The sequence below is a fragment of the Bos taurus genome, chromosome 12, assembly GCF_002263795.3.
Source record: "Bos taurus isolate L1 Dominette 01449 registration number 42190680 breed Hereford chromosome 12, ARS-UCD2.0, whole genome shotgun sequence".
Taxonomy (NCBI): domain Eukaryota; kingdom Metazoa; phylum Chordata; class Mammalia; order Artiodactyla; family Bovidae; genus Bos; species Bos taurus.
In genome coordinates this window covers 11,996,365-12,022,634 of record NC_037339.1, presented here as the reverse complement: position 1 = coordinate 12,022,634, position 26,270 = coordinate 11,996,365, and the positions used below count along the sequence as shown (strand labels likewise).

Below are 26,270 nucleotides of genomic sequence, written 5' to 3'. Positions count from 1 at the left end.
CTGGCACCTAAAAACAGTTGTGATGGTTTACTCGCCAAGTTGTGTCTGACTCTTTGCGACCCCATGGACTGTATGTACCCTGCCATGCTCCACAGTCCATGGGATTTCCCAGGCAAGAATACTGGAGTGGGTTGCCGTTTCCTTTTCCAGTAGTCTTCCTGACCCAGGATCGAACCCACGTCTCCTTTAGTGCCAGGCAGATTCTTTACACTGGTAACACCTGGAAGCCCATCATGCCTATGTTCATATCTATTTAATCACGTATAGTAATTTTCACAAAGGTGGTATACCATGCATATAAAGTTTTACAGGTTGCTTTTCTTAAAACTTGATTTTTTTCAGGAGCATTTTCCTGTGACAAAAATATAACTTTTAGTGTCTGTACAGTATTTCATCAAATAGATGTGACATTATTTATTTAACATTCCCATTTTATCTACATTTCCATATTGTTGATCATTCAGGTTTTGTCTAAGTTTTCACTGTTATAAATTTCACTGTTATAATTATATAATTATTATATAACTGTTATAATTTCACTGTTATAAATAACTCTAGGTGAATATCTCTCCACTTAGATCTTATTATCTGGGATGATTTTTTAAAACTTGAATGCTGGAAGTATAATTCAAGGGTCTAGGCGTTTTCAAGAGTCTTGATATACATATATCACAAAATCGCTTTCAGCGTGTGTCCCAACTCATGCTGTCATCCGTATGCACTAACTGTCTCATGCATTCTTGTGAGTATTGAGTATTTCCATGTATGTACTTTGCCAAATCAATAGACGTTGATTTGTTTTAAGAAGTACTAACTAGGTTAAATCATTTTTATTTTTATTGGTTATTGCTTCTGTACGATGTCAATAAAGTGAGTGGATATGGAAAAGGAGAGAGATACTGATGAAATAAGTTACGATCTGCCAAGAAAATGTTGATGTTTACACCATGTTTGTTTATGTAAATACTATAACATACTGACTTGTCAATGTGAAGGTAACAAATATTTTTAACGCAAATGCTTTGCTGAACGGATTATAGGAACTTTTTGAAAACAAAATTAAGCTAAAGAACAGAAATATGAAAATTTGTATGGCTGATATTATAACACTTATGGAGAAATAAAGAGTTTAAGATTTTTTACTACCACATTAACTGTCATTTGTCTTAGAAGATAAAATAACCCAAAAAAGCTGATATTTTTGATATTCTAACCCTTCAAAAACCTGTTACTCTCCTTTTTTTTTCTTACTTTACTTGACATTCTTATCATGAATTCTGCTTATTGTCCTGTGACTCCAAAGAGCTAGAGAGGAAGATTTTTAAGTCATTATACATTGCTTGCATTTCTCAAATATTATGAATAACTTGTGATTAGGTTTTTATGTCTGGCTGATGGGAGACACTCTATATAGCCATAACTGGGGGAGTAGAAACAGGATGGGGAACTTCAAATGATTTTTTTTACCTTTTTCTAAACCATCAACTCATCATGTTAGAATCTTGTTACTTTGACACGATAATGTCAAGTTCCTTAATATACAATATACATATTTAATGTTACATATGAAATGCACTTTAAACAATTACATAATATTTTAATGTATTCTCCTCTGTTTTGACAGAGAAGGCAATGGCACCCCACTCCAGTACTCTTGCCTGGAAAATCCCATGGACGGAGGAGCCTGGTAGGCTGCAGTCCATGGGGTCGTGAAGAGTCGGACATGACTGAGCGACTTCACTTTCACTTTTCACTTTCATGCATTGGAGAAGGAAATGGCAACCCACTCCAGTGTTCTTGCCTGGAGAATCCCAGGGACGGGGGAGCCTGGTGGGCTGCCATCTATGGGGTCGCACAGAGTCAGACACGACTGAAGCAACTTAGCAGCAGCAGCCTCTGTTTCGAATAATTCTTGATTCTCTTTTAATAGTAGAAAAAGTAAGGATTAACTCCTTTAATACACTGCTTAAATATTACAGGTCACCAAAAGTAACTAGTAATATATTGAATAACAGTGCTATTGATCAAAAAATGAGATTTTTATCTTGTATAATTACCTTTTACTTATTTTAGCAAATAGGGGGAAACAGTGGCTTGCTTTTTGAGAATGACTGAATTCTGGTACCTGCTCTATATGCTTTGCAGCTGTCTTGTTCTTGTGTCATCTCATGCTCAGTCATGTGTGACTCTTTGCAACCTCATGGACTGTAGCCCACCAGGCTTCTCTGTCCGTATGTCCTAATTGTCACTTGTACAGTTGGAGAAGAAGGTCTCTGTTTACTCTGACCTCTGTATTAGTCAGAACTCAGGCCTTGGCCTCTTATCATTTTGCCATCTTGCTCAGACCAACTCTTATCTATGTGTATGTTAACTGTTGGACAGATTTAAGGAAAGGAGTACGTCAAGGCTGTATATTGTCACCCTGCTTATTTAACTTATATGCAGAGTACATCATGAGAAACACTGGGCTGGAAGAAGCACAAGCTGGAATCAAGACTGCCAGGAGAAATATCAATAACCTCAGATATGCAGATGATTGGAGAAGGAAACGGCAACCCACTCCAGTATTCATGCCTGGAAAATCCCATGGACCGAGGAGCCTGGTGGGCTACAATCCATGGGGTCGCAAGAGTCAGACACGACTGAGCGACTTCTGTGTGTGTATGCAGATGAAATCACCCTTATGGCAGAAAGTGAAGAGGAACTAAAAAGCCTCTTGATGAAAGTGAAAGAGGAAAGTGAAAAAAAGTTGACTTAAAGCTCAACATTCAGAAAACCAAGATCATGGCATCTGGTCCCATCACTTAATGGGAAATAGATAGAGAAACAGTGGAAACAGTGTCAGACTATTTTTTTGGGCTCCAAAATCACTGCAGACGGTGACTGCAGCCATGAAATTAAAAGACGCTTACTCCTTGGAAGGAAAGTTATGACCAACCTAGACAGCATATTGAAAAGCAGAGATATTACTTTGCCAACAATGGTCCATCTTGTCAAGGCTATGGTTTTTCCAGTGGTCATGTATGGATGTGAGAGTTGGACTGGGAAGAAAGCTGAGCACTGAAGAATTGATGCTTTTGAACTGTGGTGTTGGAGAAGACTCTTGAGAGTCCCTTGGACTGCAAGGAGATCCAACCAGTCCATTCTGAAGGAGATCAGCGCTGGGATTTCTTTGGAAGGAATGATGCTAAAGCTGGAACTCCAGTACTTTGGTCATCTCATGGGAAGAGTTGACTCATTGGAAAAGACTCTGATGCTGGGGAGGGATTGTGGGCAGGAGGAGAAGAGGACAACAGAGGATGAGATGGCTGGATGGCATCACTGACTCGATGGACGTGAGTCTGAGTGAACTCTGGGAGTTGGTGATGGACAGGGAGGCCTGTCGTGCTGCGATTCATGGGGTCGAAAGGAGTCGGACATGACTGAGCGACTGAACTGAACTGAACTGAAGAAGAATCAAGGGAGATAAAAATAACTTTCATTGAGGAGCCCGCTGTTGTGCTAGGCACTTTTTATATGACTGCATTTAATCCTCAAAACATCCTTAGGATGGAGTTGTCTTCCACACCTTATAGGTGAAGTAAGAGTCATACCAGTTGTATGATAAACAAAGCAGTGGTAGAATTTGAACCAGGATTTGTCCAGTTCTTAAGTTTAGCTTCTTTCTCTCATATGCTACTTCTCTTAAAAATGCAGTGATGATCATGAAGATGCTGCTGCTGCTGATGTCGATAATGACAATGACAACAACTACTACAGGATGATAGTATTTGTAATAATAACAGCTAATTGTTTTTTTTTTTTTTAAAGAAAGTAACATGAAATTTTTTAAAGGTTTATTTATTTTTTTATTTTGGCTGGGTTTTCATTGCTGCATGCACAATTTCTCTAGTTTCAGAGAGCACGGGCTGCTCTTGGTTGCAATTACATGGTCTTCTCGTTATGGTCGCTTCTTTTGTTGGGGCGCACAGGCTTCAGTAGTTGTGGCGCATGGGCTCTGTTGCTCTGTGGCATGTGGGATCTTCCCAGACCAGGGATCAAACCGGTGTCTCTTGCATGGCAAGATGGATTTTTAACCACTGGACCACCAGGGAAGCCCCATAATTTTTTTTTTTCCGGTTTGCTGTGTGTTAGAGGTTATCTTCCTTAATCTTTATCATAATCTATGAGATAAGCACCATTACTAGTATAGCTTTAGAGAGAAATGGAGGCTTACAGAGGAATGTGAGTAACCTTAATTATCCACAGCAGGTGGTAGAGCAACCCAAAATCAGTCTAATCCTATTTTGATCATTTTAAATAAAGAAGTTGAAACAGACATTTTTTTTTCCCTTTGAATTCCTCAGTGACATTACACTGTAGCCATTTTGAGTGTCTGAAACTCTTTAGAATCTATTTTCATTAGATCATGGCTATATTAATGATAATTGATATTTTAATAGGCTTGACAGCTTTAAATTTTTTTCTAGTACTGCTTTGATTCATAAATAGTGACATCGTACAGCACCCCTTGAGGATATTCTCATTTAGTAAATGAGGACACAGACATCCAGATTAATTGTTTGCCTCAGGTCGTTCATCAAATCAGAAGCAAATGTAGAACAGGGCTTAGACAGTTTTTGATTTTAGGTCATGCAGCTGCTTTTATCTTGAAATACTTTGTGTCCATGTACTAGGTTGTTAAAGTTGCTATATGGGATGGTTTTGTCTAGAAGGATCTTTATGCATTTTTTCTGATTTCTATTTGAGAAATTAGGTCTCTGGAAATTCAGTAGCTTGAAGGGCAGGAAGAGATCCTTATGGGTGATCCTGATCTAATTTCTACACTGAGGAGTGATCACCAGTATTCATTCCATGTAAAATATATATATGCTGTTCCCTTCTTTATTTTTTTTAAATGATTAGAAAAGTTATACCACAATTATTTTAAAATCTGTATAGAAAAATTTCGAAATATGTAGACTAAATCTCTCATGCTGACAGTTAAACTTGTTCAGTTCTGTTTTCATATCAAGTGTAAGCATAGATAAGTATTGTTCTTCATATAAAAATTCTTTCTAAACTTACATAACAACATCTTTTAACTGAATGGTTACATTTTTATCCCATAAACACTAAAAGCCTGCTGTGAGCCAGTTTTGCACCAATATGACAAAAAACAGAGTTCTCACCCCTTAAAGGCCTAAGAATGCTACTCGGAAGATGAAGCAGGTACATGAGAAAGTGGAAGTTGCTCAGTCGTGTCCGACTCTTTGCGACCCCATGGACTGTACCCCGCTAGCCTCCTTTGTCCATAGGAATTCCCCACTGGAGTGGGATAACCAACCTGGTACATATTCATAGATGGTAAATCACAGGAGTGGGTCAGAGGATTGAATTGGGGTCTCCTGCATTGCAGGCAGGTTTTTTACCATTTGATCCACCAGGGAAGCCGCCTTTTCACTTTTTTTTTTTCCTTCAAATCACAAGGGAGAACCAATGGAAGAAGATTGAAGGGAAGGAGAACACGATGATCAAGAAAAAGCTTGATTTGTGGCATTTTGATTTTTGGTGTTTTCAAGTGAGCAGTTTCAGTAAAGTGAGGGTGATGGAAGCTTATTAGAGGCAGTCAGTATGTGGACTGTTTTCAAGAGGCTTGAAAATAGGAAACTCCCTGGCAGTCCAGGAGTTAGGACTTGGTGCTTTTCACTGCTGAGGGCCAGGGAACAAAGATCCCACCAGCTGCCCGGGGCGGCCAAAAGGAAACAAACGAAAGAGCAGCTTGTAAATAAAGGAGAGGAAAATGAGAGTATATTAAGAGGCTCAGAAGACTGTAGATTTTCTTAAAGTACAGACGTTTGTGTAGAAGAGAAGGAATGTAAAAACGCAAAGATATGGTATAGTTGATGGAGGGCTTCCTGGGTGGCGCTAGTGGTAGAGAACCTGCCTGCCAATGCAGGAGATGCAAGAGATGCAGGTTTGATCCCTGAGTTGGGAAGATCCCCTGGAGGAGGAAATGGCAACCCACTCCAATATCCTTGCCTGAAAAATTCCATGGACAGAGGAGCCTAGTGGACTCCTTAGTCCATGGGGTCAATAAGAGTCAGACACAACTGAGAGAGAGAGAGAGAGTTGATGGAAGATTTTAGAGGAAGGAAGAGAGAATGCCACTAAGCTCAGAGTACAGAGCTAGCCTTGCAAGAGGAGGAGGAGTGACACTTAGTCAAAGACAAAGCTGCTCCTCCTCATCATATGAACGTGCTCAAGTATTTGCATCATTAAAAAAAAGGTGACTTCTGCTGCACTATCCGAAGCTCCACCTCCCATTATAGTACCAGATCACTCCCTTGTCTTCTTCATGGCCAATTATTTTGTAGAATGTTGCTAAGTATGTTTTGTCTGATGTTTCCTCATGATTTGATCAAGATCATGCATATTTTAAAAATGTAGCAATGCAATAGAAGAGATGTGGCCTTTGGGGGAGCTTCATATAAGACGTTTAGTGCTTGAAATTGATACAGCTCATTGCAGGCGTGCTAAGTCGCTTCCGTCCTGTCCGACTCTTTGCAACTCGGTAGTAGCCTGCCAGGCTGCTCTGTCCGAGGGGATTCTCCAGGCAAGAATACTGGAGTGGGTTGCCATGCCCACCTCTAGGGGATCTTCCTGACCCAGGGATTGAACCTTCATCTCTTACGTCTCCTGCGTTGGCAGGCAGGCCTTTTACTGCTGGTGCCACCTGGGGAGCCTGACGCATCTCGTTACTGCATATTAACTGAGCACTTGGTTACGGTTGTATCTGCCAGGTTCCTTCACTATTGTGTTATTTTTTCCCTTTGTCACTTAAAAATACCTTGTGAGGGGAAATAGTTTTGAGTTTTTGCAAATACCCTGTTTTTCATTATACTCTTACCCACTCATTTTACCATTCATTGATGATTCTGGCTTCAGCAATTATTACTACAGTGTATGCCAACTCATGACTTTGTGTTTGTATCATTTTTTCAGAGTTAGAGGTTCTTAACTTGAGGTCTCTGTTATATACAGATAGCTGTATGCATTTTACTCTAGAGAAGAGGTGCAGCACTTATCAGGTTTTCAAGAGGCCTTTTTCCATCCATTACTACTTTTTAAGTTACGATCACAGCACCTATTCCACAAAGAGTCGGGCAGCACTAAAGTGACTAGTCCACACCTCCATTAGGTGGATGGAAGGATTCCTTTGTGCTTTCCTTCCAATCTGTCTGTAGCTTATTCCACCTTTCCTCTGGAAAGGTGCACCAAAGTCTCCTGGAGTAAATAAAAGCAGATCTGCTGTGTCTATTGTTGTCCTATGTCGTCAAGACTGTCTTCCCTGACCTGCAGTTGGGAAACCACTAAATTTTGATTTACGTATTTCTAGTTTTGTCTCTGAGAACATGTGTTTTCATCTCTATGAAGTATTTAAAAGTTAAATACAGTAGTCTGTTTTACAACTAAGATTGACAAAAAGTTTATTAGCTTCTTAAATACAATATTGACACAAGTTGTGATATCTTAATTTCTTTCTTTTTTTTAGATTGAGATATAGCTGAGTTTCTTTTTATTAGGAGCTGTGTTTTCTTGGAGTAAATAGATTCTTATGAAAGAAAGCTTAATTGAGGCCTTAGCTGAAACATGAATTTTTATAAGAAGTAGTTTATGTGTTATTTTTAATGTTTTGGAAGCCATTTCTATGGATTTGCCATTTTATCAACTAGCAAAAATAAGATTCTTTTTTTTTTTTTTTCCGGTTCTTTAGGAGCTACTAAGTCACTTCTGTCCATGCATTTAAAAAAGTAAAGCTGCTACCACAAGATGGTCAGATTTATTCATGATTTGATCTTACTTTTAAAATAGGATGAGTCTTAATTGTAGTTTTCATAGAAGTTAATTTTTTATTATAGTACATAGACATTTGAAATGAATTCTGTAATACAATGCAAAATTCAGCAACTTATTAAAAGGAGACTTGATTAAGCAGTGCCTGTTTTTGGGTCCCCGCCACCCACCGCCACTCCCCACCCCCTGCAAGTTGGGAAGTCAGTGCTTTGCTATTTGAGAAATTTTTTGGATATTTAGTCTCTTAAAAAAAACAGAGATAGTCTTTTTCCTCCCTTCATCTGAAGGATTATTTGGAGGCTAATTTTTCAGATTGGTTGAGGGCTAATTACTATAGGGAAAATTAAATTTTAAGCAAAGGGGATCAGTATAGAACACATTTTTCTAGTTAAGCAGTGTGGTACGTTTAAGCATGGGGAAATTACAGCCAGTTCAGTGTTGCAAGAATATCACATGTCAGGCAACTGTTATCAGAGTAAGTATTGGAACAATAAATGCCGTATTGTGATAGATATAAACACTACATTAAGGAGCTTGGACTTAGTAAGGAGAAGATCTGAGAGGTAAGAAGGTCCCGAACTAGAGGAGTGGTAGAAGGGATGAATTCCAGAAATACTAAATAAGTATATCATCAGGACACAGTGATAAATTGGATGTAGGAGGTGAGATAGGAATCTAGGACCTGTCATGGGAAAACAGTGCTCGCACCATAAATAGAAAGATAAGAGAAGGAGAATATTTGGAGGAAAATCTGATGTGTTCAGTATTGTACAGTAGAGCCTGAGGTGCTTCTAGAGTCTGGTTGGAGGCATTCATATAGTAGGACTGTGTGATGGAGCTTGGGGGAGCCTGAGGTTGAGAATGGTTAGCATACCAGTGGTGGTTGCAACTATGTGATTAAGTATGATGCTCAGACCAGACCCTCTAGCGTAAGAAGAGCTTGGGTTAAAGATGTAATTCTGGCAACTTACATGGGATGGGCAAGCAGAAAAGAGTTTTTTTTTTTTTTTTTAAGAAAATATAGTGCCATATAAAGATCAAAAATAGAGGCTTTTAAGGAGAGAGTGATAACGTAAATTTCATGGCATTAATCCTAATCATATTGTTCAGTACACAGCAGAAATGTCATTGAGGTTTTCTTTTTTTTTTAAAACCAGATTTTCAAGGATTTTGAGCAAAAAATAGATTTTTCTATCTTGTTCAGCATCTATCAGTTAAAGAAGGATTCCGCCCCCCCATATCTTTAGTACTTTACTTTTTTTTAAAATTATATTTTTCCTGTTTCTTTCCATTTGGAGTCTACTTTATTTTCTTTTTTTCTCTATTTCTAATTTTCTTAAACTTGGAAAACTAGGAGTATGATTATGGTCAGTCTGCTATAGCCCAGTGGAAAACCTGACTCTCTTTCTGTTTTGGTAAATCTGTGATGCTGTCGGCGTGGAACACGACACTAAATCTGAATCCATTGTGATGGTGACTCATTTAAAACCTTACAGTCTCTGCGTGTTCTCACCTAGTTTATCTGATCTCCATAAGAATCTTGATAGAGCAGATTGTAATCTTCATTTTTTGTTTCTAGTTAAGGAATCTGCTTCCTTGATTGCATTACTGATCCAAAAATAGCTCTTAGTTTTCTGTTTCATTGGGGATATATCTAAAATGTTACAGCTGAAAGGAGCCTTAGGGGCCACTGCTTCTAATCTCTTCATTTTACAAATGGGGAAACAGGCCTCTTTCATTTGGTCAAGATCCTATTGGTTGAATAAGCAAAACCAAGATCTGGAACCCAGCTTTTCGGACTCCTGGTCCCCATAATAAGAAGGCCTAGTTTCATCTGCATTACTGAACAAGTAAAATCAGGCCACGCTGCACTGTGTTTGATGTTGCTTTTGTCTCTTGGAAATAGTGTGCAGTTCGTGCAGCCACAGAAGGTAGAACACTCATCCTGGAAGGCTTGGAAAAGGCGGAGAGGAACGTCCTGCCGGTTTTGAACAACTTGCTGGAGAACAGGGAGATGCAGCTTGAGGATGGACGCTTCCTGATGTCTGCCGAGCGTTACGACAAACTTCTCCAAGTAAGAAAAGAAACACGTCAGCGCTGCGTCTGAGCTGTGAGCCGCGGGCCGTGCCATCTGCGGTGTAAGGCATGATCGTATGAGAATAAGGACGGTTGTTCGGGGGCGGCTGTCTCGGGCAGTTGGCTGAAGCCAGTTGCGCGTTTGCAGTTTTGTATGGCTCTTCTGTTTGCAGACCATGTGAGAGGACCCAGAGTTTTACTTTGTCTCTCTACTCACTATTTTTATTTCTATTTTTTTCTTCTTTTAATTCTTTCCTTTCCCCTCCGTTTCTATCTCCCTCTTTCCTTCTCTTCCTTCCCTCAACAAGCCTAATGGCTTCTAGACTGTGCTAGGCACCAGGAAGATGGAGTTGAATAAAATCCACTTGTTGGTTCAAGAAGCTCGAAGTCCAGTAGATATGGACAGAAACGAATGAAATACTTAAAGATACCCTGAAGGTCCAAGCTACCGGCATCTCATGCCTGAGCTGTTGTAAGAGCTTTGTCTCTGGACCCCCTGCTTCCCTCCTGGCTCCCCCAGGGCAGTCAGTAATGCGTTTAAAACACAAGGCAGAACAGGTCATTCCTCTGCTGTAAACCTCCAACGCCTTCCTGTTCTACTCAGAATAAAATCTAAAGTCCTTACAGTGGAATACAGAATATCTGGTCATCTGAGCCATCACTGTCCCTTTGACCTTATCTTCTTCTTTCTTTCTCCCCTTTCATTCCACTCCACCTGCCAACATGCTCTTTACCATTAACTACTCAAAATGCATTCTCCTGTCTCATCGGTGCTTTGCACAGGCACCTTGTTCTTCCAGAGTAGTTTTCTCCCAGACATCTGCCAGACTCATTCCTCTACCTCTTTCAGGTCTTTGCTCAAATGTAACCCAGGCATGCCTTTTTACATTGCGCTTTGCTCTAGTGTTGCTTCGCAGATATGGTGTTATTTACAAATCGAGGGTTGGGGCAACTCTGCATCAAACAAACCAATGGGCACCATTTTTCTAACAGAGGTCGCTCACTTCGTGTCTCTGTTGCATTTGGTAATTCTAACCACATTTCAAGCTTTCCATTGGCATTTGTTATGGTAATTTGTGATCACTGATCTTTGATGTGCAGTTATTTTGGGGTTCCTCAAACCAAACCCATATAAGATGGTGAACTTCATCAATAAATGTGTGTGTTCTGACTACTCCTCACATCAGCTGCTCATCTCCAATCTCTGTCCCTCTTTGCAGGCCTCCCTGTTCCCTAAGACATAACAACAGCGTTGAAATTAGGTCAGTTCCAGTTAATAATCCCACAGTGGCCTCTAAGTGTTCAAGTGAAAGAAGTCATTTGTCTCTCACGTTAAGTGACAAGCTAGAAATGATTATGCTTACTGAGGAAGGCATGTTGAAACCTGAGATACTCCAAAAACTAGGCTTCTTAGGCCAAACTGTTAGCCAGGTTTTTCATGCAAAGGAAAAGTTCTTGCAGGAAAGTAAAAATGCTAGTCCAGTGAACACACAAATGGTAAGAAAGAGAAACCACCCTATTTTGCTGAAGAAAGTTTTAGTAGTCTGGATAGAAGATGAAACCAGCCACAACATTCCCTTAAGTCCATGCCTAAACCAGAGCAAGGCCCTAACTCTTCAATTCAAGTCAGAGAAAGGTGAGGAAGCTGAAGTTAGCAGAGGTGGATTCCTGAGGTTTAAGGAAAAAAGCTGTGTCCATACTTAAAAGTGCAAGGTGAAGCCCAAGTGCTGATATAGAAACTGCCGTCAGTTATCTGTAAGATCTAGCTCAGATCAGTAATGAAGGTGGCTACACTGAGCATCAGAGTTGCTATGGAGATGAAACAGCCTTCTAGTGGAAGAAGATGCCATCTAGAACTTTTGTAGCTAGAGAGGAGAAGTCGATGTCTGTCTTTAGAGCTTCAAAGGACAGGCTGACTCTCTTGTTAGGGGCTGATGCAGCTGGTGACTGTAAGTGGAAGCTAGTGCTCCTTTGCCAGTTTGCAAATCGTAGGGCCTCTAAGAATTATGCTGCGTCTAATCTACCTGGGCTCCACAAATGGAACAGCAAAGCCTGGATGACAGCAAATCTGTTTCCAGCATGGTTTATTGTTGAGCTCACTGTTGAGACCTACTTCTCAGAAAAAAAAAAAGCTTTCAGAATATTACTGTTCATAGACAATGTGCCTGGTTGTCCAAGAGCTCCGATGGAGATGTACAATGAAATTCATGTTCACAGCATTTGGTCGGCAGCCCATGGGTCAAGGAGTAATTTCGACTTTCAAGTCTTATTTTTTAGGAAATGCATTTTGTAAGGCTCTAGCTGCCACAGTAACTCCTCTGACAGATCTGGGAAAAGTAAATTGAAAACCTTCTGGAAAGGATTTGCTGTTACAGATGCCACATTAAGGAGACACTTATGGTTCATAGTGAACCTGACATAGTGAACACAGCTGAGTGACTGAACTGACTGATGGTTCATAGGAAGAGGTCAAAATATCAAGATTAAGAGGAGATTGGAAGGGGCCTTCCCTCACAGTCCAGTGGCTGGGGCTTCGCACTCCCAGGGCAAGGAGGGTGGGTTTGATCCCTGGTCGGGGAACTGGATCCCACGTGCCATAACTGGGGATCCTGCCTGTCACAAGTAAAAGATCCCACGTGCTGCAGCTAAGACCCAGTGCAGCCAAATGAATGAATGAATGAATGATACATAAATATTTTTCAAAAGAAGAAGAAAGCGAAAAACTCCCAATAGTTTGATTTAAAAAAAAAAAAAAACAACAACTTAATTCCAACTCTCATGGATGACTTTGAGAGGGTCAGGTCTTCAGGGAAAGAAGTAACTGCAGACATGATAGAAAGAGCAAGAAAACCAGAATTAGAAGTGGACCCTAAAGATGTGACTGAATTGTTGCAGTCTTATGATAAAACTTTTAACAGATGAGGAGTTGCTTCTTATGGATGAGCAAAGAAAATGGTTTCTTGAGATGAAATTGAGTCCTGGTGAAGATGCCGTGAAAGTTGTTATAATAACATAGGATTTAGAATTTCAAAATAAACCTAGTTGGTAAAGCTAAAGCAGAGTTTGAGAGGACTGACTCCAAATTGGAAAGTTCTACCGTGGGTAAAATACTATCAAACAGCGTCTCATGCTATGGAGAAATTGTTCATGAAAGGGTCAGTTGATGCAGCAGACTTCATGGTGGCCTTTTGTTGTTGTTGCTCAGTTGCTTAGTTGTGTCTGACTCTGCAGCCCCATGGACTGCAGCTCGCCAGGCTTCCCTGTCCTTCACCATCTCCTGGAGCTTGCTCAAACTCATGTCCATTGAGTTGGCGATGCCATCCAACCATCTCATCCTCTGTTGTCCCCTTCTCCTCCTGCCTTCAATCTTGCCCAGAATCAGGGTCTTTTCTAATGAGTCGGCTGTTTGCATCAGGTGGCCAAAGTATTGGAGCTTCAGCTTCAGCATCAGTCCTTTCGTTGAATATTCAGGGTTGATTTCCTTTAGGATGGACTGGTTGGATCTCTTTGCAGTCCAGGGGACTCTCAAGAGTCTTCTGCAACGCCACAGTTCAAAAGCATCAGTTCTTTGGTGCTAAGCCTTCTTTATGGTTCAGCACTCACATCCATATGTGACTCCTGGAAAAAACCTAGCTTTGACTAGACATATCTTTGTTGGCCAAGGGTTTTAGGGAATTGCCACAGCCACCCCCGCCTTCAGCAACCACTCTCCTAGTCAGTCAGCAGCCATCAACGTTTAGACAAGACCCTCTACCAGCAAAAAGGCTACTATTCACTGACGTCTCAGAGGATGGTTAGCGTTTGTTAGCAATAAAATATTTTTAAGTTAAGGTATGTGCATTTTTAGATGTAATGCTATTGCATGCTTAATAGGCTACAGTGTACTGTAAAAGTAACTTTTGCATGAACTGGAGAACCAGGGGATTTGTGTGTCTCACTTCATTGCAATATGTACTTTATTGTGGTAGTCTGGAACTGCAGCTGCAACACCTCCGAGTTCCGCCTGTATTCCAGGGAAGGCTGCCCTCACCATTCATTAAATATTGCAACATGCCTTCTGCCCCCATACTACCTTACTCTGCTCTGTTTTTTTCCACAGAGTCATCTAATTATCCTACTTGATTTACTTACTTACGGTTTTAGTTCATTGTCTGCCTCCCTCCGTGTGTGTGTGTGTTAAGTCACTTCAGTCATGTCCAACTCAGTGCAATCCCATGGACTGTAGCCTGCCAGGCTCCTCTGTCTGTGGGATTCTGCAGTCAAGAATACTGGACTGGGTTGCCATGCCCTTCTCCTGGGGATCTTCCCGACCCAGGGGTCCAACCTGGGTCTTCTGCACTGCAGGCAGATTCTTTACCCTCTGCTTCCATCTACTAGATTATAACTTTCAGTAGGTTAGGAATTTTGTCACTGTTATTATCTCAAACTTCAGAACATCGCCTGGCACGGGGTAGGTGCTCAATGACTCTTTGTTAACAGTTAAGTGGAATGAAGTCTTTAAATGTTGCCATACAAGAAGGTATGAAGAGGGCAACACCAAGGGACCGGGGCGGTGCGGTTGGGGGTGGCTCTTCAAAGGCTGAAGAGCAGTGAAGAGCCCTGGGAGGGTCAGGCAGAGAAGGAAGATAACAGGGCCAGTTACTTTTACAGGCGTGATCACATTTAACTTTCATAACAGCTGTAATAATATCGGTGGTATTGTTTCCTCTTTACAGATGAGAAAATTGAGACTCAGGGGTATAATAACAGGCTTTTGGTCACCTAGCTAGAATGTGCCCTGGAGTCGGCATTTGTGACTCCAAAGTCACGTGTTTCCTTTTGTTTCCAGTCTCAGCCCCATCATGTCCTGGATGCAGGAATGTGGGCAAGTTATGTAACTGTTTTGAACGTCAGGAATTGTGTCTGTTTGGATTCTGGTGAAAATTAAATGAGAAAAATTCATGGAAAGTGCTTACCATGTATTAAATTTTTTTAAAATGTTCCTTATCACTGTTACTATAGCTTGGTAGAGATACGTCCGTAAACACGTTTATCTGTTGAAAGCCCCCGGACAGCCTTTGCCCTGCTGGTGGTCTGTCCTTGCGGAACTGCTCCGTGTTGACTTCTGGCTGGACTCAGTTTATTTTTCTTGCTCTCCTGATTATTCCTCTCTGTTGACCAAGTAGAACTTAGAGATCTGATCCACATTGCCTTTGTGCCTCAATGCATTCACTGCTTCTCCTTTCAAATGCCAGTCTTCATTTTGCAAGCCTTCCCTGGTACCCTCTTCCTGATTCCACTTTACTCCCATCCTTGACAATTTGGCTTCAGGAGGGTTCTCTAGTACAGTTTACTCAGCAGTCAGGGGCTAAATCCCTTAGCTCGGCTCCTGCAAGTGTGGTCTGTATTGCCATGCAGTAACTTGTGCTTTCTTACTCTTTTAGGATCATACCAAAACAGAATTGGATGCTTGGAAGATTGTCCGAGTTAATGAAAATTTCCGAGTCATTGCCTTGGGCTTGCCAGTGCCCAGGTACTCTGGGAATCCATTAGATCCCCCACTCCGGTCTCGATTTCAAGCCAGAGATATTTATTATCTTCCCTTCAAGGTAAGTAGGAACAGGGATAATTTGTTTTTAAATTTTTATTTAATTTTAATTGAAATATAATTTATTTGCAATATTATATTAGTTTCAGGTGTTCATCTTAGTGATTCAATATTTTCATAGATTATACTTCATTTAAAGTTATTATAAAATATTGGCTGTGTTCTTTGTGGGTGTCCCTGATAGCTCAGCTGGTAAAGAATCTGCCTGCAATGCAGGAGACCCCAGTTCGATTCCTGGGTCAGGAAGATCCCCTGGAGAAGGGATAGGCTACCTACTCCAGTATTCTTGGACTTCCCTGGTGGCTCAGACAGTAAAGAACCCATATTCCTTGTGCTTGTAGCTTATTTGTTTTATACATGGTAGTTTGTACCTCTTCATCCCCTCCCCTGGCTTTCCCCTCTCTCCTTAAGGGTGGTTTATTTTTAAAACGTCTCTCCTATTTATAATTAATTCAGTTACTATAAAAATGTTACTATGTTTGTAGTTGTCCCCCTCAGTAGTTACTGGAAAGTGAAATGGATACAAAGGTAAAGAAAATCTCTGAAAACTAGGAAGAAAAAGTTACTTTTCTTTTAGAAAAATGACATGTATCAGAAAACGATTTTTTGCTATTGATTGCTTAGTGTTTGCTTGATTAAAAGGTTGAATTATGTCTCTAAGTATTTGCATTTAATATGTTACAGTCCTTATTAATCAATTTGGTATGTTCCCGTGCTATTTTAGGACCAACTTAAACTGTTATATTCAGTTGGAGCCAATGTTCCTACTGAAAAGTAAGTATTTCAGATATACATATAGATAGATCTATACGTGTGTGTGTGTGTGTGTGTGTGTGTGTATATATATATATATATATATATATATATGCTGCTGCTAAGTCGCTTCAGTTGTGTCCGACTCTGTGCGACCCCAGAGACGGCAGCCCACCAGGCTCCCCCATCCCTGGGATTCTCCAGGCAAGAACACTGGAGTGGGTTGCCGTTTCCTTCTCCAATGCATGAAAGTGAAAAGTGAAAGGGAAGTCGCTCAGTCGTGTCCGACTCTCAGCAACCCCATGGACTGCAGCCTACCAGGCTCCTCCGTCCATGGGATTTTCCAGGCAAGAGTACTGGAGTGGGGTGCCATTGCCTTCTCCGAATATATATATATGCTAGCTATTTATATGGAGAAGGCAACGGCACCCCACTCCAGTACTCTTGCCTGGAAAATCCCATGGACGGGGGAGCCTGGTGGGCTGCCGTCAATGGGGTCGCACAGAGTCGGACACGACTGAAGCGACTTAGCAGCAGCAGCTATTTATATATAAATCGATATTTATAACATATTAACATAATAATTTATACCATTAACATATGCTATATGAAGCATGTTATATTAAACATAAAAATAATATGTTTATATATAAAATTTATATATAAACACACATAAATATGTATATTTGTGTGTATAAATAGCTTATATGTATATATAAATTCTGGATTCTTAACATTGAACTTGTTTTGCCCATTCATTGATCAACTGATTCATTCATTCAGCAACCATTTGAAGAGCTTTTCAGCAGCTGTGGTACATGTGCTAATGATAAAGTTAATGAGTTAATAAGACATGAACTTTGATGACAAGAATTTCAAGATCCAGTAGTGTTTAAATATATGTGTATAAATATTTTTCTTTAACATAGTGTGGTAAGGGCCATAATTTCAAAGTGTTGGGGCTGGAACTGTACAAGGTCTTTGCAGAGGCATTGGCATTTGATGTAGATCTTAAAGAATGAGTAGGCTTTTGACTGATAGAGAATGGAATTAAGGAATTCTAAGAAATTTTTTAAAGGCGTGGGTTATGAGTGAGTGTGCTTTATTCTTGAAAACGTGAAAAGCTCCCAGTGGCCAAAGTTTGGATTTGGACTGAGAAGGGTAGGAGGTAAGACTGACAGGGTAGTTTTGGGTCAGGTTGTGTAAAACCTTACATATTGTGATGGATTTAAGAGATTAGGTACAGTTACCTGTACCTAACAAGCTTCTGAATGAAATGTAATGTGGAGCTGCTGTTCTTTAAGAATTTAATAGTAGATGTCAGCTTTTTAGATTAATTAAATTGGCCCAGCTATTTTGTCTTTAACAGATTTTATATACTGAAACTATTAGAATAAAATTTAATACCACTTTTTTTCCCCTAGAGTTTCTCAGCTTTTGTCCTTTGCCACCACTCTCTGTTCCCAAGAATCTTCTACCCTTGGACTTCCAGATTTTCCTTTAGATAGTTTACCAGCTGCAGTTCAAATCCTGGTATGTATCAAGTAATTTAATGACTGGTATATCCAAATGTGGCAAGGAAAATTTAAAAGTTAATCCTTGGAGATTAATCATTTCTGTTTGTCTTGTCATATTCTTCTATAAATATTTCAAGGCCTGAGTTTAATTTGCTGTGCAGCCCAGCAAACTGTACCGAGACCAGTGATGTGTTCTGAGCTTTTAGAGAGCATACAGCCTTGAGGTTGGGGAGGGCCGGGGGGAAGGTAGACTTCTAGCTCAGGTGTAAGTTGGACATAGGGAAGGAGGTGTTCCACCCGACCACATAGAGGTCAGCTGCAGAGTACCTCGGGCCTCTGACTGGCTTCACCTGAGGTAGGCGAGCTAGGGCTTTCACACTCCAGCGCCATCGGTCCCTGGTTAGTGTTGTCCCCGGGGCCACATGTTCCCAGGCACTAGCTGCTCTCCCACCCTGGGAGCCAAGCTGGCTCCAGGAACTCAAGGGCAGTCTTCTTTCAAAGACCTGCAGCAGCTGGCTGCCGGAAGAGCAAGCAGGGAGACAGGAAGGAGGAACCGGATGGGGGCTTTGGTGGAGCGTAGACGTCCTCCACTGCGCTTTCATGAAGGTCATGACGGTGGCGTCTGGTGTGATGGGAAGGCAGAGGGCACAGCACAGGCAGAGGTGCTGATTCACCAGAGGGCTTGGTGTGTTTGGAGAATGGTAATAAATTGTGTCACTAGAGCAAATGCGTGTGGTGAAGAGAAATGTGAGGACCTTGTTGTCACAAGTGTTTTGCATGGTGAGTGAGGTTGTCTGGATTTTATGATGTGGAAGAAGTGGCCTGTTAGACATTATTAAGTAGATGGGATGTGCGACAATCAGGTATCTGTAGGAGGAAGACACCTCTGTTGGCAGCAAGGTGGGGTGGGGGTGCGTGGGATGCACAGGAACACTGAGACAAGAAACTTATTTTTAATCTCATGTTGCTTCTTATTTTTCTCATTTCCTGAAAGTCAGTGAGTTAGGTTTCCCATGAATCATTTACACCGTTCGAAACACCTGGGGCACCTTCCCCGTGGCACTAGTGAAAAAGAACAACCTGCCTGCCAGTGCAGGAGACACAAGAGAAGCTGGCTGGGAAGGTCTGCTGGAGGAGGGCACGCAACCCACTCCAGTATTCTTGCCTGGAGAATTCCATGCACAGAGGAGCTTGGCAGGCTACAGTTCATAGGGTTGCAAAGAGTCAGACACGACTGAAGGGACTTTGCACATGCGTGTGTACCAACATTTGGAGCAACATTTTCCCTCCATATTTTTCATGTCTTCTAATTTTAATTCTTACTGTTTTTTCCTTGGAACTTTTTACTTTGACAATTCTCAAATCCAAAAAAAAAAAAAGTTCAAAAATAGCCAGACATAAAACTATAATCCCATTAAGTAGATTCACCAATTTTTAACATTATTACTGCTTTTGTTTACACTTTCTCTTTTTTACCTAAACAATTCTGAAAGTCAATTGCAGTCAGTATTCTTAACTACTTCAATATGCAGTTCTAAGAATTAGAACATTCTTCTATTAATACATAACCAGGACACGTACTATCATACCTCTCTGCATATCAACAATAGTTCCATAATGTCATCTAATAGGCAGCTTATATTGAAATTTCTCTCATTGCCCTAATTAAACAGACTTTTTAAAGTAAGGTAAACCCATTTGGTTCCAAATAGGAAAAGGAGTACATCAAGGCTGTATATTGTCACCCTGCTTATTTAACTTCTGTGCAGAGTACATCATGAGAAATGCTGGTCTGGAAGAAGCACAAGCTGGAATCAAGATTGCCGGGAGAAATATCAATAACCTCAGATATGCAGATGACACTACCCTTATGGCAGAAAGTGAAGAGGAACTAAAAAGCCTCTTGATGAAAGTCAAAGTGGAGAGTGAAAAAGTTGGCTTAAAGCTCAACATTCAGAAAACGAAGATCATGGCATCCGGTCCCACCACTTCATGGGAAATAGATGGGGAAACAGTGGAAACAGTATCAGACTTTATTTTGGGGGGCTCCAAAATCACTGCAGATGGTGACTGCAGCCATGAAATTAAAAGACACTTACTCCTTGGAAGGAAAGTTATGACCAACCTAGATAGCATAGTGAAAAGCAGAGACATTACTTTGCCAACAAGGGTCCGTCTAGTCAAGGCTGTGCTTTTTCCTGTGGTCATGTATAGATGTGAGAGTTGGACTGGGAAGAAGGCTGAGCACCGAAGAATTGATGCTTTTGAACTGTGGTGTTGGAGAAGACTCTTGAGAGTCCCTTGGACTGCAAGGAGATCCAACCAGTCCATTCTGAAGGAGACCAGCCCTGGGATTTCTTTGGAAGGCATGATGCTAAAGCTGAAACTCCAGTACTTTGGCCACCTCATGAGAGGAGTTGACTCATCGGAAAAGACTCTGATGCTGGGAGGGATTGGGGGCAGGAGGAGAAGGGGACAACAGAGGATGAGATGGCTGGATGGCATCACTGACTCGATGGACGTGAGTCTGAGTGAACTCCGGGAGTTGGTGATGGACAGGGAGGCCTGGCGTGCTGCGATTCATGGGGTCGCAAAGAGTCGGACACGACTGAGAGAGTGAACTGAACTGAACTGAAACCTATTTGGGAAAGCAGTTTGGGGTGAAGAATTTGAGGATGAAAACACTTCCTGACTTTGTAGTTAGAACAGTGACTTATATGGGCTTCCCAGGTGGCGCTAGTGGTAAAGAACCTGTCTGCTGATGAGACAAAGAAGACGTAGGTTCAGTCCCTGGGTTGGGGAGATCCCCGGAGAAGGGAATGGCAAACCCACTCCAGTATTTCCGCCTGGAGAATTGCATGGACAGAGGAACATGGTGGGCTACAGTCCTTGTGGTTGCAAAGAGTTGGACACAACTGAAGTGACTGAGCATGAACACTTTGTAACTTTGTAGTTGTAACAGTGAAGCCAGGAGTATGTGGATGAGGTCCACCAAGGTTAGGAGTAAGGGGAAAAGAGAAGGTACTTTGGGATGAGTGGGGTAGAGAAATGTGCCAAACACATAATCTTTGGACATGCTGAATGGGAGTCTGTGGGACACCCATAGAGTCACATCTCACAGACAGTTGGGAGCTTAGATCTAGAGCTGAAGAGACTTGTCAAGAGTAGGGATGGAGACACACCGTCAGTAGCTGAAAGATGAGAGTGGGCGAGTTTACCAGGGAAAGGGTGCAGGCCAGGGAGAGAAGAGGAAACTATGGATATTTGCTTTTGTGGACTTCTTGAGAATGTGAGACACTTGCTGGCTATCGTTTATGATGCAATTTCAATGTCACATGTATGTTTCAGCTACACTTTTTGTGATGGTTGTAGATGTCCTTCATTCCCATGTGTTTTCCCTCCCAAATAGGACTCCTTTCCTATGATGTCAATCCAACACGCGCTCCAGTGGCTTTACCCGTACACTGTGTTACTGGGCCATGAAGGAAAGATGGCTGTGCAAGGGGTTTTAAAAGTAAGTGTCTGCTTCACTTTCTTTCTTACCTTTCCCGTGTTCTCTTCCTGTGCCTTCTTTTCCCTTCTCATCTCTCTCTTACCCTTTTTTCCTACTTTTGTGTCTCCTTCTTTCTTTCTTTCCTGTGTCTTTTCTTCTCCTCTTTTCCAGACGTGCAGGTGCTGGCTTGACAGTAATGGGGAGTAAATATTCCTTCTGCATTTATTAGCAGGCACTCTACACTAAGGAAGAGCTTTTCTTCTCCATGACATACTTATTTATTCATTTATATCAGTATGGACTTATGGATCCCTATTTCATTCAGTGGGTTATAATTTACTATCATTATTTATTTTCACACTAACATTATCTCAGGTCTTGGCCACTCTAAGCTAATTATTGGTAGAGTCATTGACTCACCCCAAATAATTCCCTTTTATGAAGGACGTTTTTGTTTTTCTTACACAGTTTGACTCAAGGCATATAGATTTCTAAGAAGCAGGTAGAACGTGAACACTTGGCAGTTGTGGTCACGTGTACACGCCCCAGGATTTGACATATGGAATAGTATCTGGGGACGTCCTTAATGGTCCAGGGGTTAGGGCTTCACACCCCCAGTGCATGGAAGTAAGATACCCACATGCTGCACTGTGCGGCCAAAAAAACAAGAGATACTTGAACGGTATTTATTCTGCCTTATCCCAGAACATACACAGGGTCTTTGGGAATATGGAAGTACTCTCTGCAGCTAGTATTAGTGAGAGGGGCTCAGAAGAGTGGAACAGTAGATTCTAATTACTTAAGTGGGATTTTATTTTGTATATCAGCTAGTCCAAGAAGTAGTGTTTTCATTGATTGGTGATGTCAATAATAATAATAGCAAAATAAAAATAACAAAAAGCTGTATCCTCATAAATGCTAGAATGTATAGTTATTAGCAGAATCTTAAGGAAAAACAAGAAGAAGCAAGGGAAAACAATGGTCAATAAAGAGACAAAGGAAAGTGGAGGAGACAGAAGAGAGAGACGCAGGCCTGAGAGTGTGAAATAGCAGCCACTGGTGAAAGAAAGGGGTTTTCTGTGTGTGTGAGAAGGGGTGAGGGAGTGGGGGTGGGAGAGAGGGGGAAATAGAAGGAGGTTAAAAAGATAATGGAGAACCATTTGGAAATGGGGAAATTAATTCATAGGCTCAGGGAGTCGGGAAACTACCAGTTTGACTGTATAGTTCACTCTAAGATTCAGAGAGTTTTTTTTTTTCTCTTTGGCTGCGCTGGGTCCTCTTGTTTCTGCTCAGGCTCCTCTAGTTGTGGCGAGCAGGGGCTGCTCTCTGGTTGCAGTGCGTGGGCTTCTCACTGTGGCGGCTTCTCTCGTTGCCCAGCACAAGCTCTCGGGTGCGTGAGAGCCTTAGCGCACTAGAACGTCAGCAGTCGTGGTGCACAGGCTTAGTTGCTCCGCAGCATGTGGAATCTTCCCAGACCAGGGGCCGAACCCGTGACCTCTGGAATGGCAGGCAGTTTCTTACCCACTGGGCCACCAGAGAAGTCCTAGAACTCACCTTTGGTTTAATTAACATCTGTGCTACCTTGGCATCCGTCAAGAGAAAAAAAGCCTGTATTTACAGGTGAGCTCCCAGCTGCACATCAGCACAAAGTTCAGTGCCGTGGGAACAAGGGTACATGGAATAGAAGAAAATATCAGTTCTGATAAAATGAAGCAATATAAGCTTTTGTGACACAAGCAAGAGAGGGTATTGATAAGTGTCTAGATAAGTCTGTTATGAACGAAGGTCTTCATTTTTACAAAGGTATCAGTTTGATGTGTTTCTGGTCTCTAATTTCAGAATTAGTCATACAAATTCTATAAAGTTATACAATGCCTTTAAAGAGTTGAGTTTTCTAAAGAAGATAGTCAGTGTTGCTTCATTTTGTTTGGCCTTTATCTGGACCTTTATAATTAAAGGGGAACATAGAATACTGATTGAGAGTCCATATTACAAACAGAAATAATTTCAAATCTGATTGTAGAATTTAAAAAAAAATGGAAAAAGGGGAATTTTGTTACTTATGTAAGAGGAGAAAAAGTGATTGTCTTTTCTTGCCTTAATTTTGTGAAGAATTATATATCTATTTTATTCCTCTATTTCCTTTTTGATCAACAATCTTTAAATTTCCTATGCCAGCAAATGGTAACGCACCTTGCAACTTCAGTTCTTGAACTATTTTAGTGTATTCTAGCCTACTATTTTTATTCTACTGAAATATTTTAGTTTGCATTATTTATGAGGATGTAACAAGTATAGCAAGTGTTCAAGGCATTAGTTCCTTTCTGGAATATAAATGCTCTGACATCAACCCTATGTCAAGTTAAAACTGTCATTACTATGGCTGGAATAAAAGCATGGCTTTAAGCTCATAAATGTATTGTTTTAGAATTTTATGAGTCTGAGTTCCAGATTCTAATGAATGTAATTACTTGGCTAAGGCTTTACTCCTTTTCTATTAAACTTCCTTAAAATACAATGTAACTTTTTCTTTTTCTCTTTTTGATGAAATTAAGGAGTCAATGATTGTTAATTGTCTACAACATGGAAGCTCTTCCTATCAAACTGTGTGACACCAGGGGAATTTGCATATATAAATTGTGTAAAGTATAAAACTTATGTTTTCTGTGGTTGCACAAATAAACAGTTTTTCTTAGGATGGAGAAAGGAATGATTGTCTTGGGTACTTAAGACATTGAAATGAGGACGTGAACTGGGCTGTTGTGTTTAAAATGTTGAAACTGAAGATAATTTTCTTCCCCAGACTCTATTTTCTAGAATTGAATCATTCTGTTGAATAGGCAGTGATCTGTTCTTTCATTGGGTTTCAACTCTTTTGCTATAGTGATCGTGTTCTGTAAGTATTGTAGGATTTGTGGGGAATAATTTCTGCCTGTTTAATGCTAAAAATGAGTTAAGCCTTTCATATTGAACATGCTGCTGTTAAATGGGCATAGGATTTAATTAATTCTTAATTAGTATCCTCATGTTTCATATACTTACTTGTGTTCTGTATGCGTTTTTTATATAATCAGCTGGGATTAGAGAGTTTAACCTAGTGTTAGAACCTTGATCACTGGCCTACATGGAAAAAGAATCAGTGGTCCGGGCGTTTTAGGTCCAGTCTGGCAAGATTGAGAACCTGTGTTGTGGAAGGCAGTATATCAGATACCATAGAAGATTGATTGTTATACTTTATCATACCCAGTTAAACTAACCATACAGGCAGTCAGCAGGATGGTGTCCAGGAGGTTCTATTTTTCTCAATTTCAGGCAGCTGTTAACTTCTGTTGATTTAAGAAATCAACTGATACAGCCCTTGTTATAATTTACTTTAAGCATGTTTTCAAGAGTTAAATCATCCTTTTCTAGGAAGCTGGAACCTTTGATTATCAGGAATTGTAGACTGAAAACTTCTGTCAGATCATTCTATTCCTTGGTATTTAGTAAATTTTAGGGACTATTTTCCGGAGAAGGCAGTGGCACCCCACTCCAGTACTCTTGCCTGAAAATCCCATGGACGGAGGAGCCTGGTAGGCTGCAGTCCATGGGGTCGCTAGAGTCGGACATGACTGAGCGACTTCACTTTCACTTTTCACTTTCATGCATTGGAGAAGGAAATGGCAACCCACTCCAGTGTTCTTGCCTGGAGAATCCCAGGGACGGGGGAGCCTGGTGGGCTGTCATCTATGGGGTTGCACAGAGTCGGACACGACTGAAGTGACTTAGCAGCAGCAGCAGCCTCAGGGACTATTTTCAGGTCATCTTTAGTAATTGGCTTAAGTAGAATGAATGGTATCTGCAAAAATAGGGGGAAAATATTCTCATTAATTTTTTTGCCTTTATTTTTATAACACTGAATGACTTTTAGTTTTAATTAAGATGGACATTTCCAGATATCCAACATTAATACTAAAATAAAAAGTAAATTATATGTTTTTCTGGTCATTTTATAGCGCTTTGCACTCGAGGATTCAAGAAGATCTGTGCTTCCTGAGAAGATTGTGAGAGTGGAAAGGACGACCGAAAACAATGTCTTCCAAGCTTCTGTGACCATCCGGATTGCAGAAAAAGAGGTGACCATCAAGGTAATGAATGAATCAAGGTTTGTACTTTCTAAGATTGCCTGTATTAACCACACAGGTTCTGGTTAGTACTGGACATTTTTTTTTAACCTAAATTGAATTTATAATCTGTTCATAAGTCTTTGGTTCTATAGTGTCACATATATATATCTGTATCTGTGTATTTATGTATCCAGTCGTAAACGCTGTAAAAAAATTTGTAAACTGGAAAAATTTAGGAGAAACATAGGGATAGCTTTTCATCAAAAACCAGTCAGCCTCTGGGAAATCAAATACAGTGTTTATTAATGAAAGCATTTTGTGTTCTAAGTCCTTGATAAGAAATAGTTTGAAAATATGTTTTCAAAGATTTCACAGCTGAGGATTGAGACCCCAAGGACTGTAGCCCACACGGCTCCTCTGTCCCTGTAATTCTCCAGGCAAGAATACTGGAGTGGGTAGCCATGCCCTTCTCCAGGGGATCTTCCTGACCTAGGGATCGAACCCGGGTCTCCTGGATTGCAAATGGATTCTTTACTGTCTTAGGTACAGGGAATCCCAGAACTAAGGATTACCCTTTTCAAATAAAATATCTGTCAGCTATAGGAAGCGGTTGAAAGGGGAGCTATTGTAGGTGAACAGTTTTTAGAGGAGGGAATGGTATTTGGTCACAGAGCTCCATCTGCTTTCTCTGCCTGCTTTTTTCTAACCCTTTCTTTGAGGGTCCTGCGAATCCCAAGAGGTGATAGGAAGCTGACACTAGAATACACAGCTTGAAAAATACTGACTTAATGAAATTGTAAGTGAATGTAGGAAAGAGTAAACGCTTGCCTTCTTATGTTAGGACAGAGTGAATTTTCATGATAGACTTTTTTGTTTGTTTTAATGTAATAGTAATAATATTA

General features: G+C 40.8%; 1 protein-coding gene across 10 annotated transcripts in view; it reads left to right on the top strand.

The window, feature by feature from the left end:
- The window catches only part of VWA8 (von Willebrand factor A domain containing 8), a 416,362-nt gene that overhangs the window by 49,199 nt on the left and 340,893 nt on the right, over nucleotides 1–26,270 (top strand). For all 10 annotated transcript variants that reach the window (XR_009496658.1, XM_059892187.1, XM_025000014.2 and 7 more), the window contains exons 5-10: nucleotides 9,743–9,910; nucleotides 15,336–15,500; nucleotides 16,224–16,273; nucleotides 17,677–17,785; nucleotides 21,179–21,283; nucleotides 25,258–25,389. Coding sequence is in view for 9 of the 10 variants with exons in the window: in XM_059892187.1 (XP_059748170.1) it covers nucleotides 9,743–9,910; nucleotides 15,336–15,500; nucleotides 16,224–16,273; nucleotides 17,677–17,785; nucleotides 21,179–21,283; nucleotides 25,258–25,389 (729 nt within the window). In the remaining variant the exon portion in view is untranslated. The remainder of the gene's footprint in view (nucleotides 1–9,742; nucleotides 9,911–15,335; nucleotides 15,501–16,223; nucleotides 16,274–17,676; nucleotides 17,786–21,178; nucleotides 21,284–25,257; nucleotides 25,390–26,270) is intronic.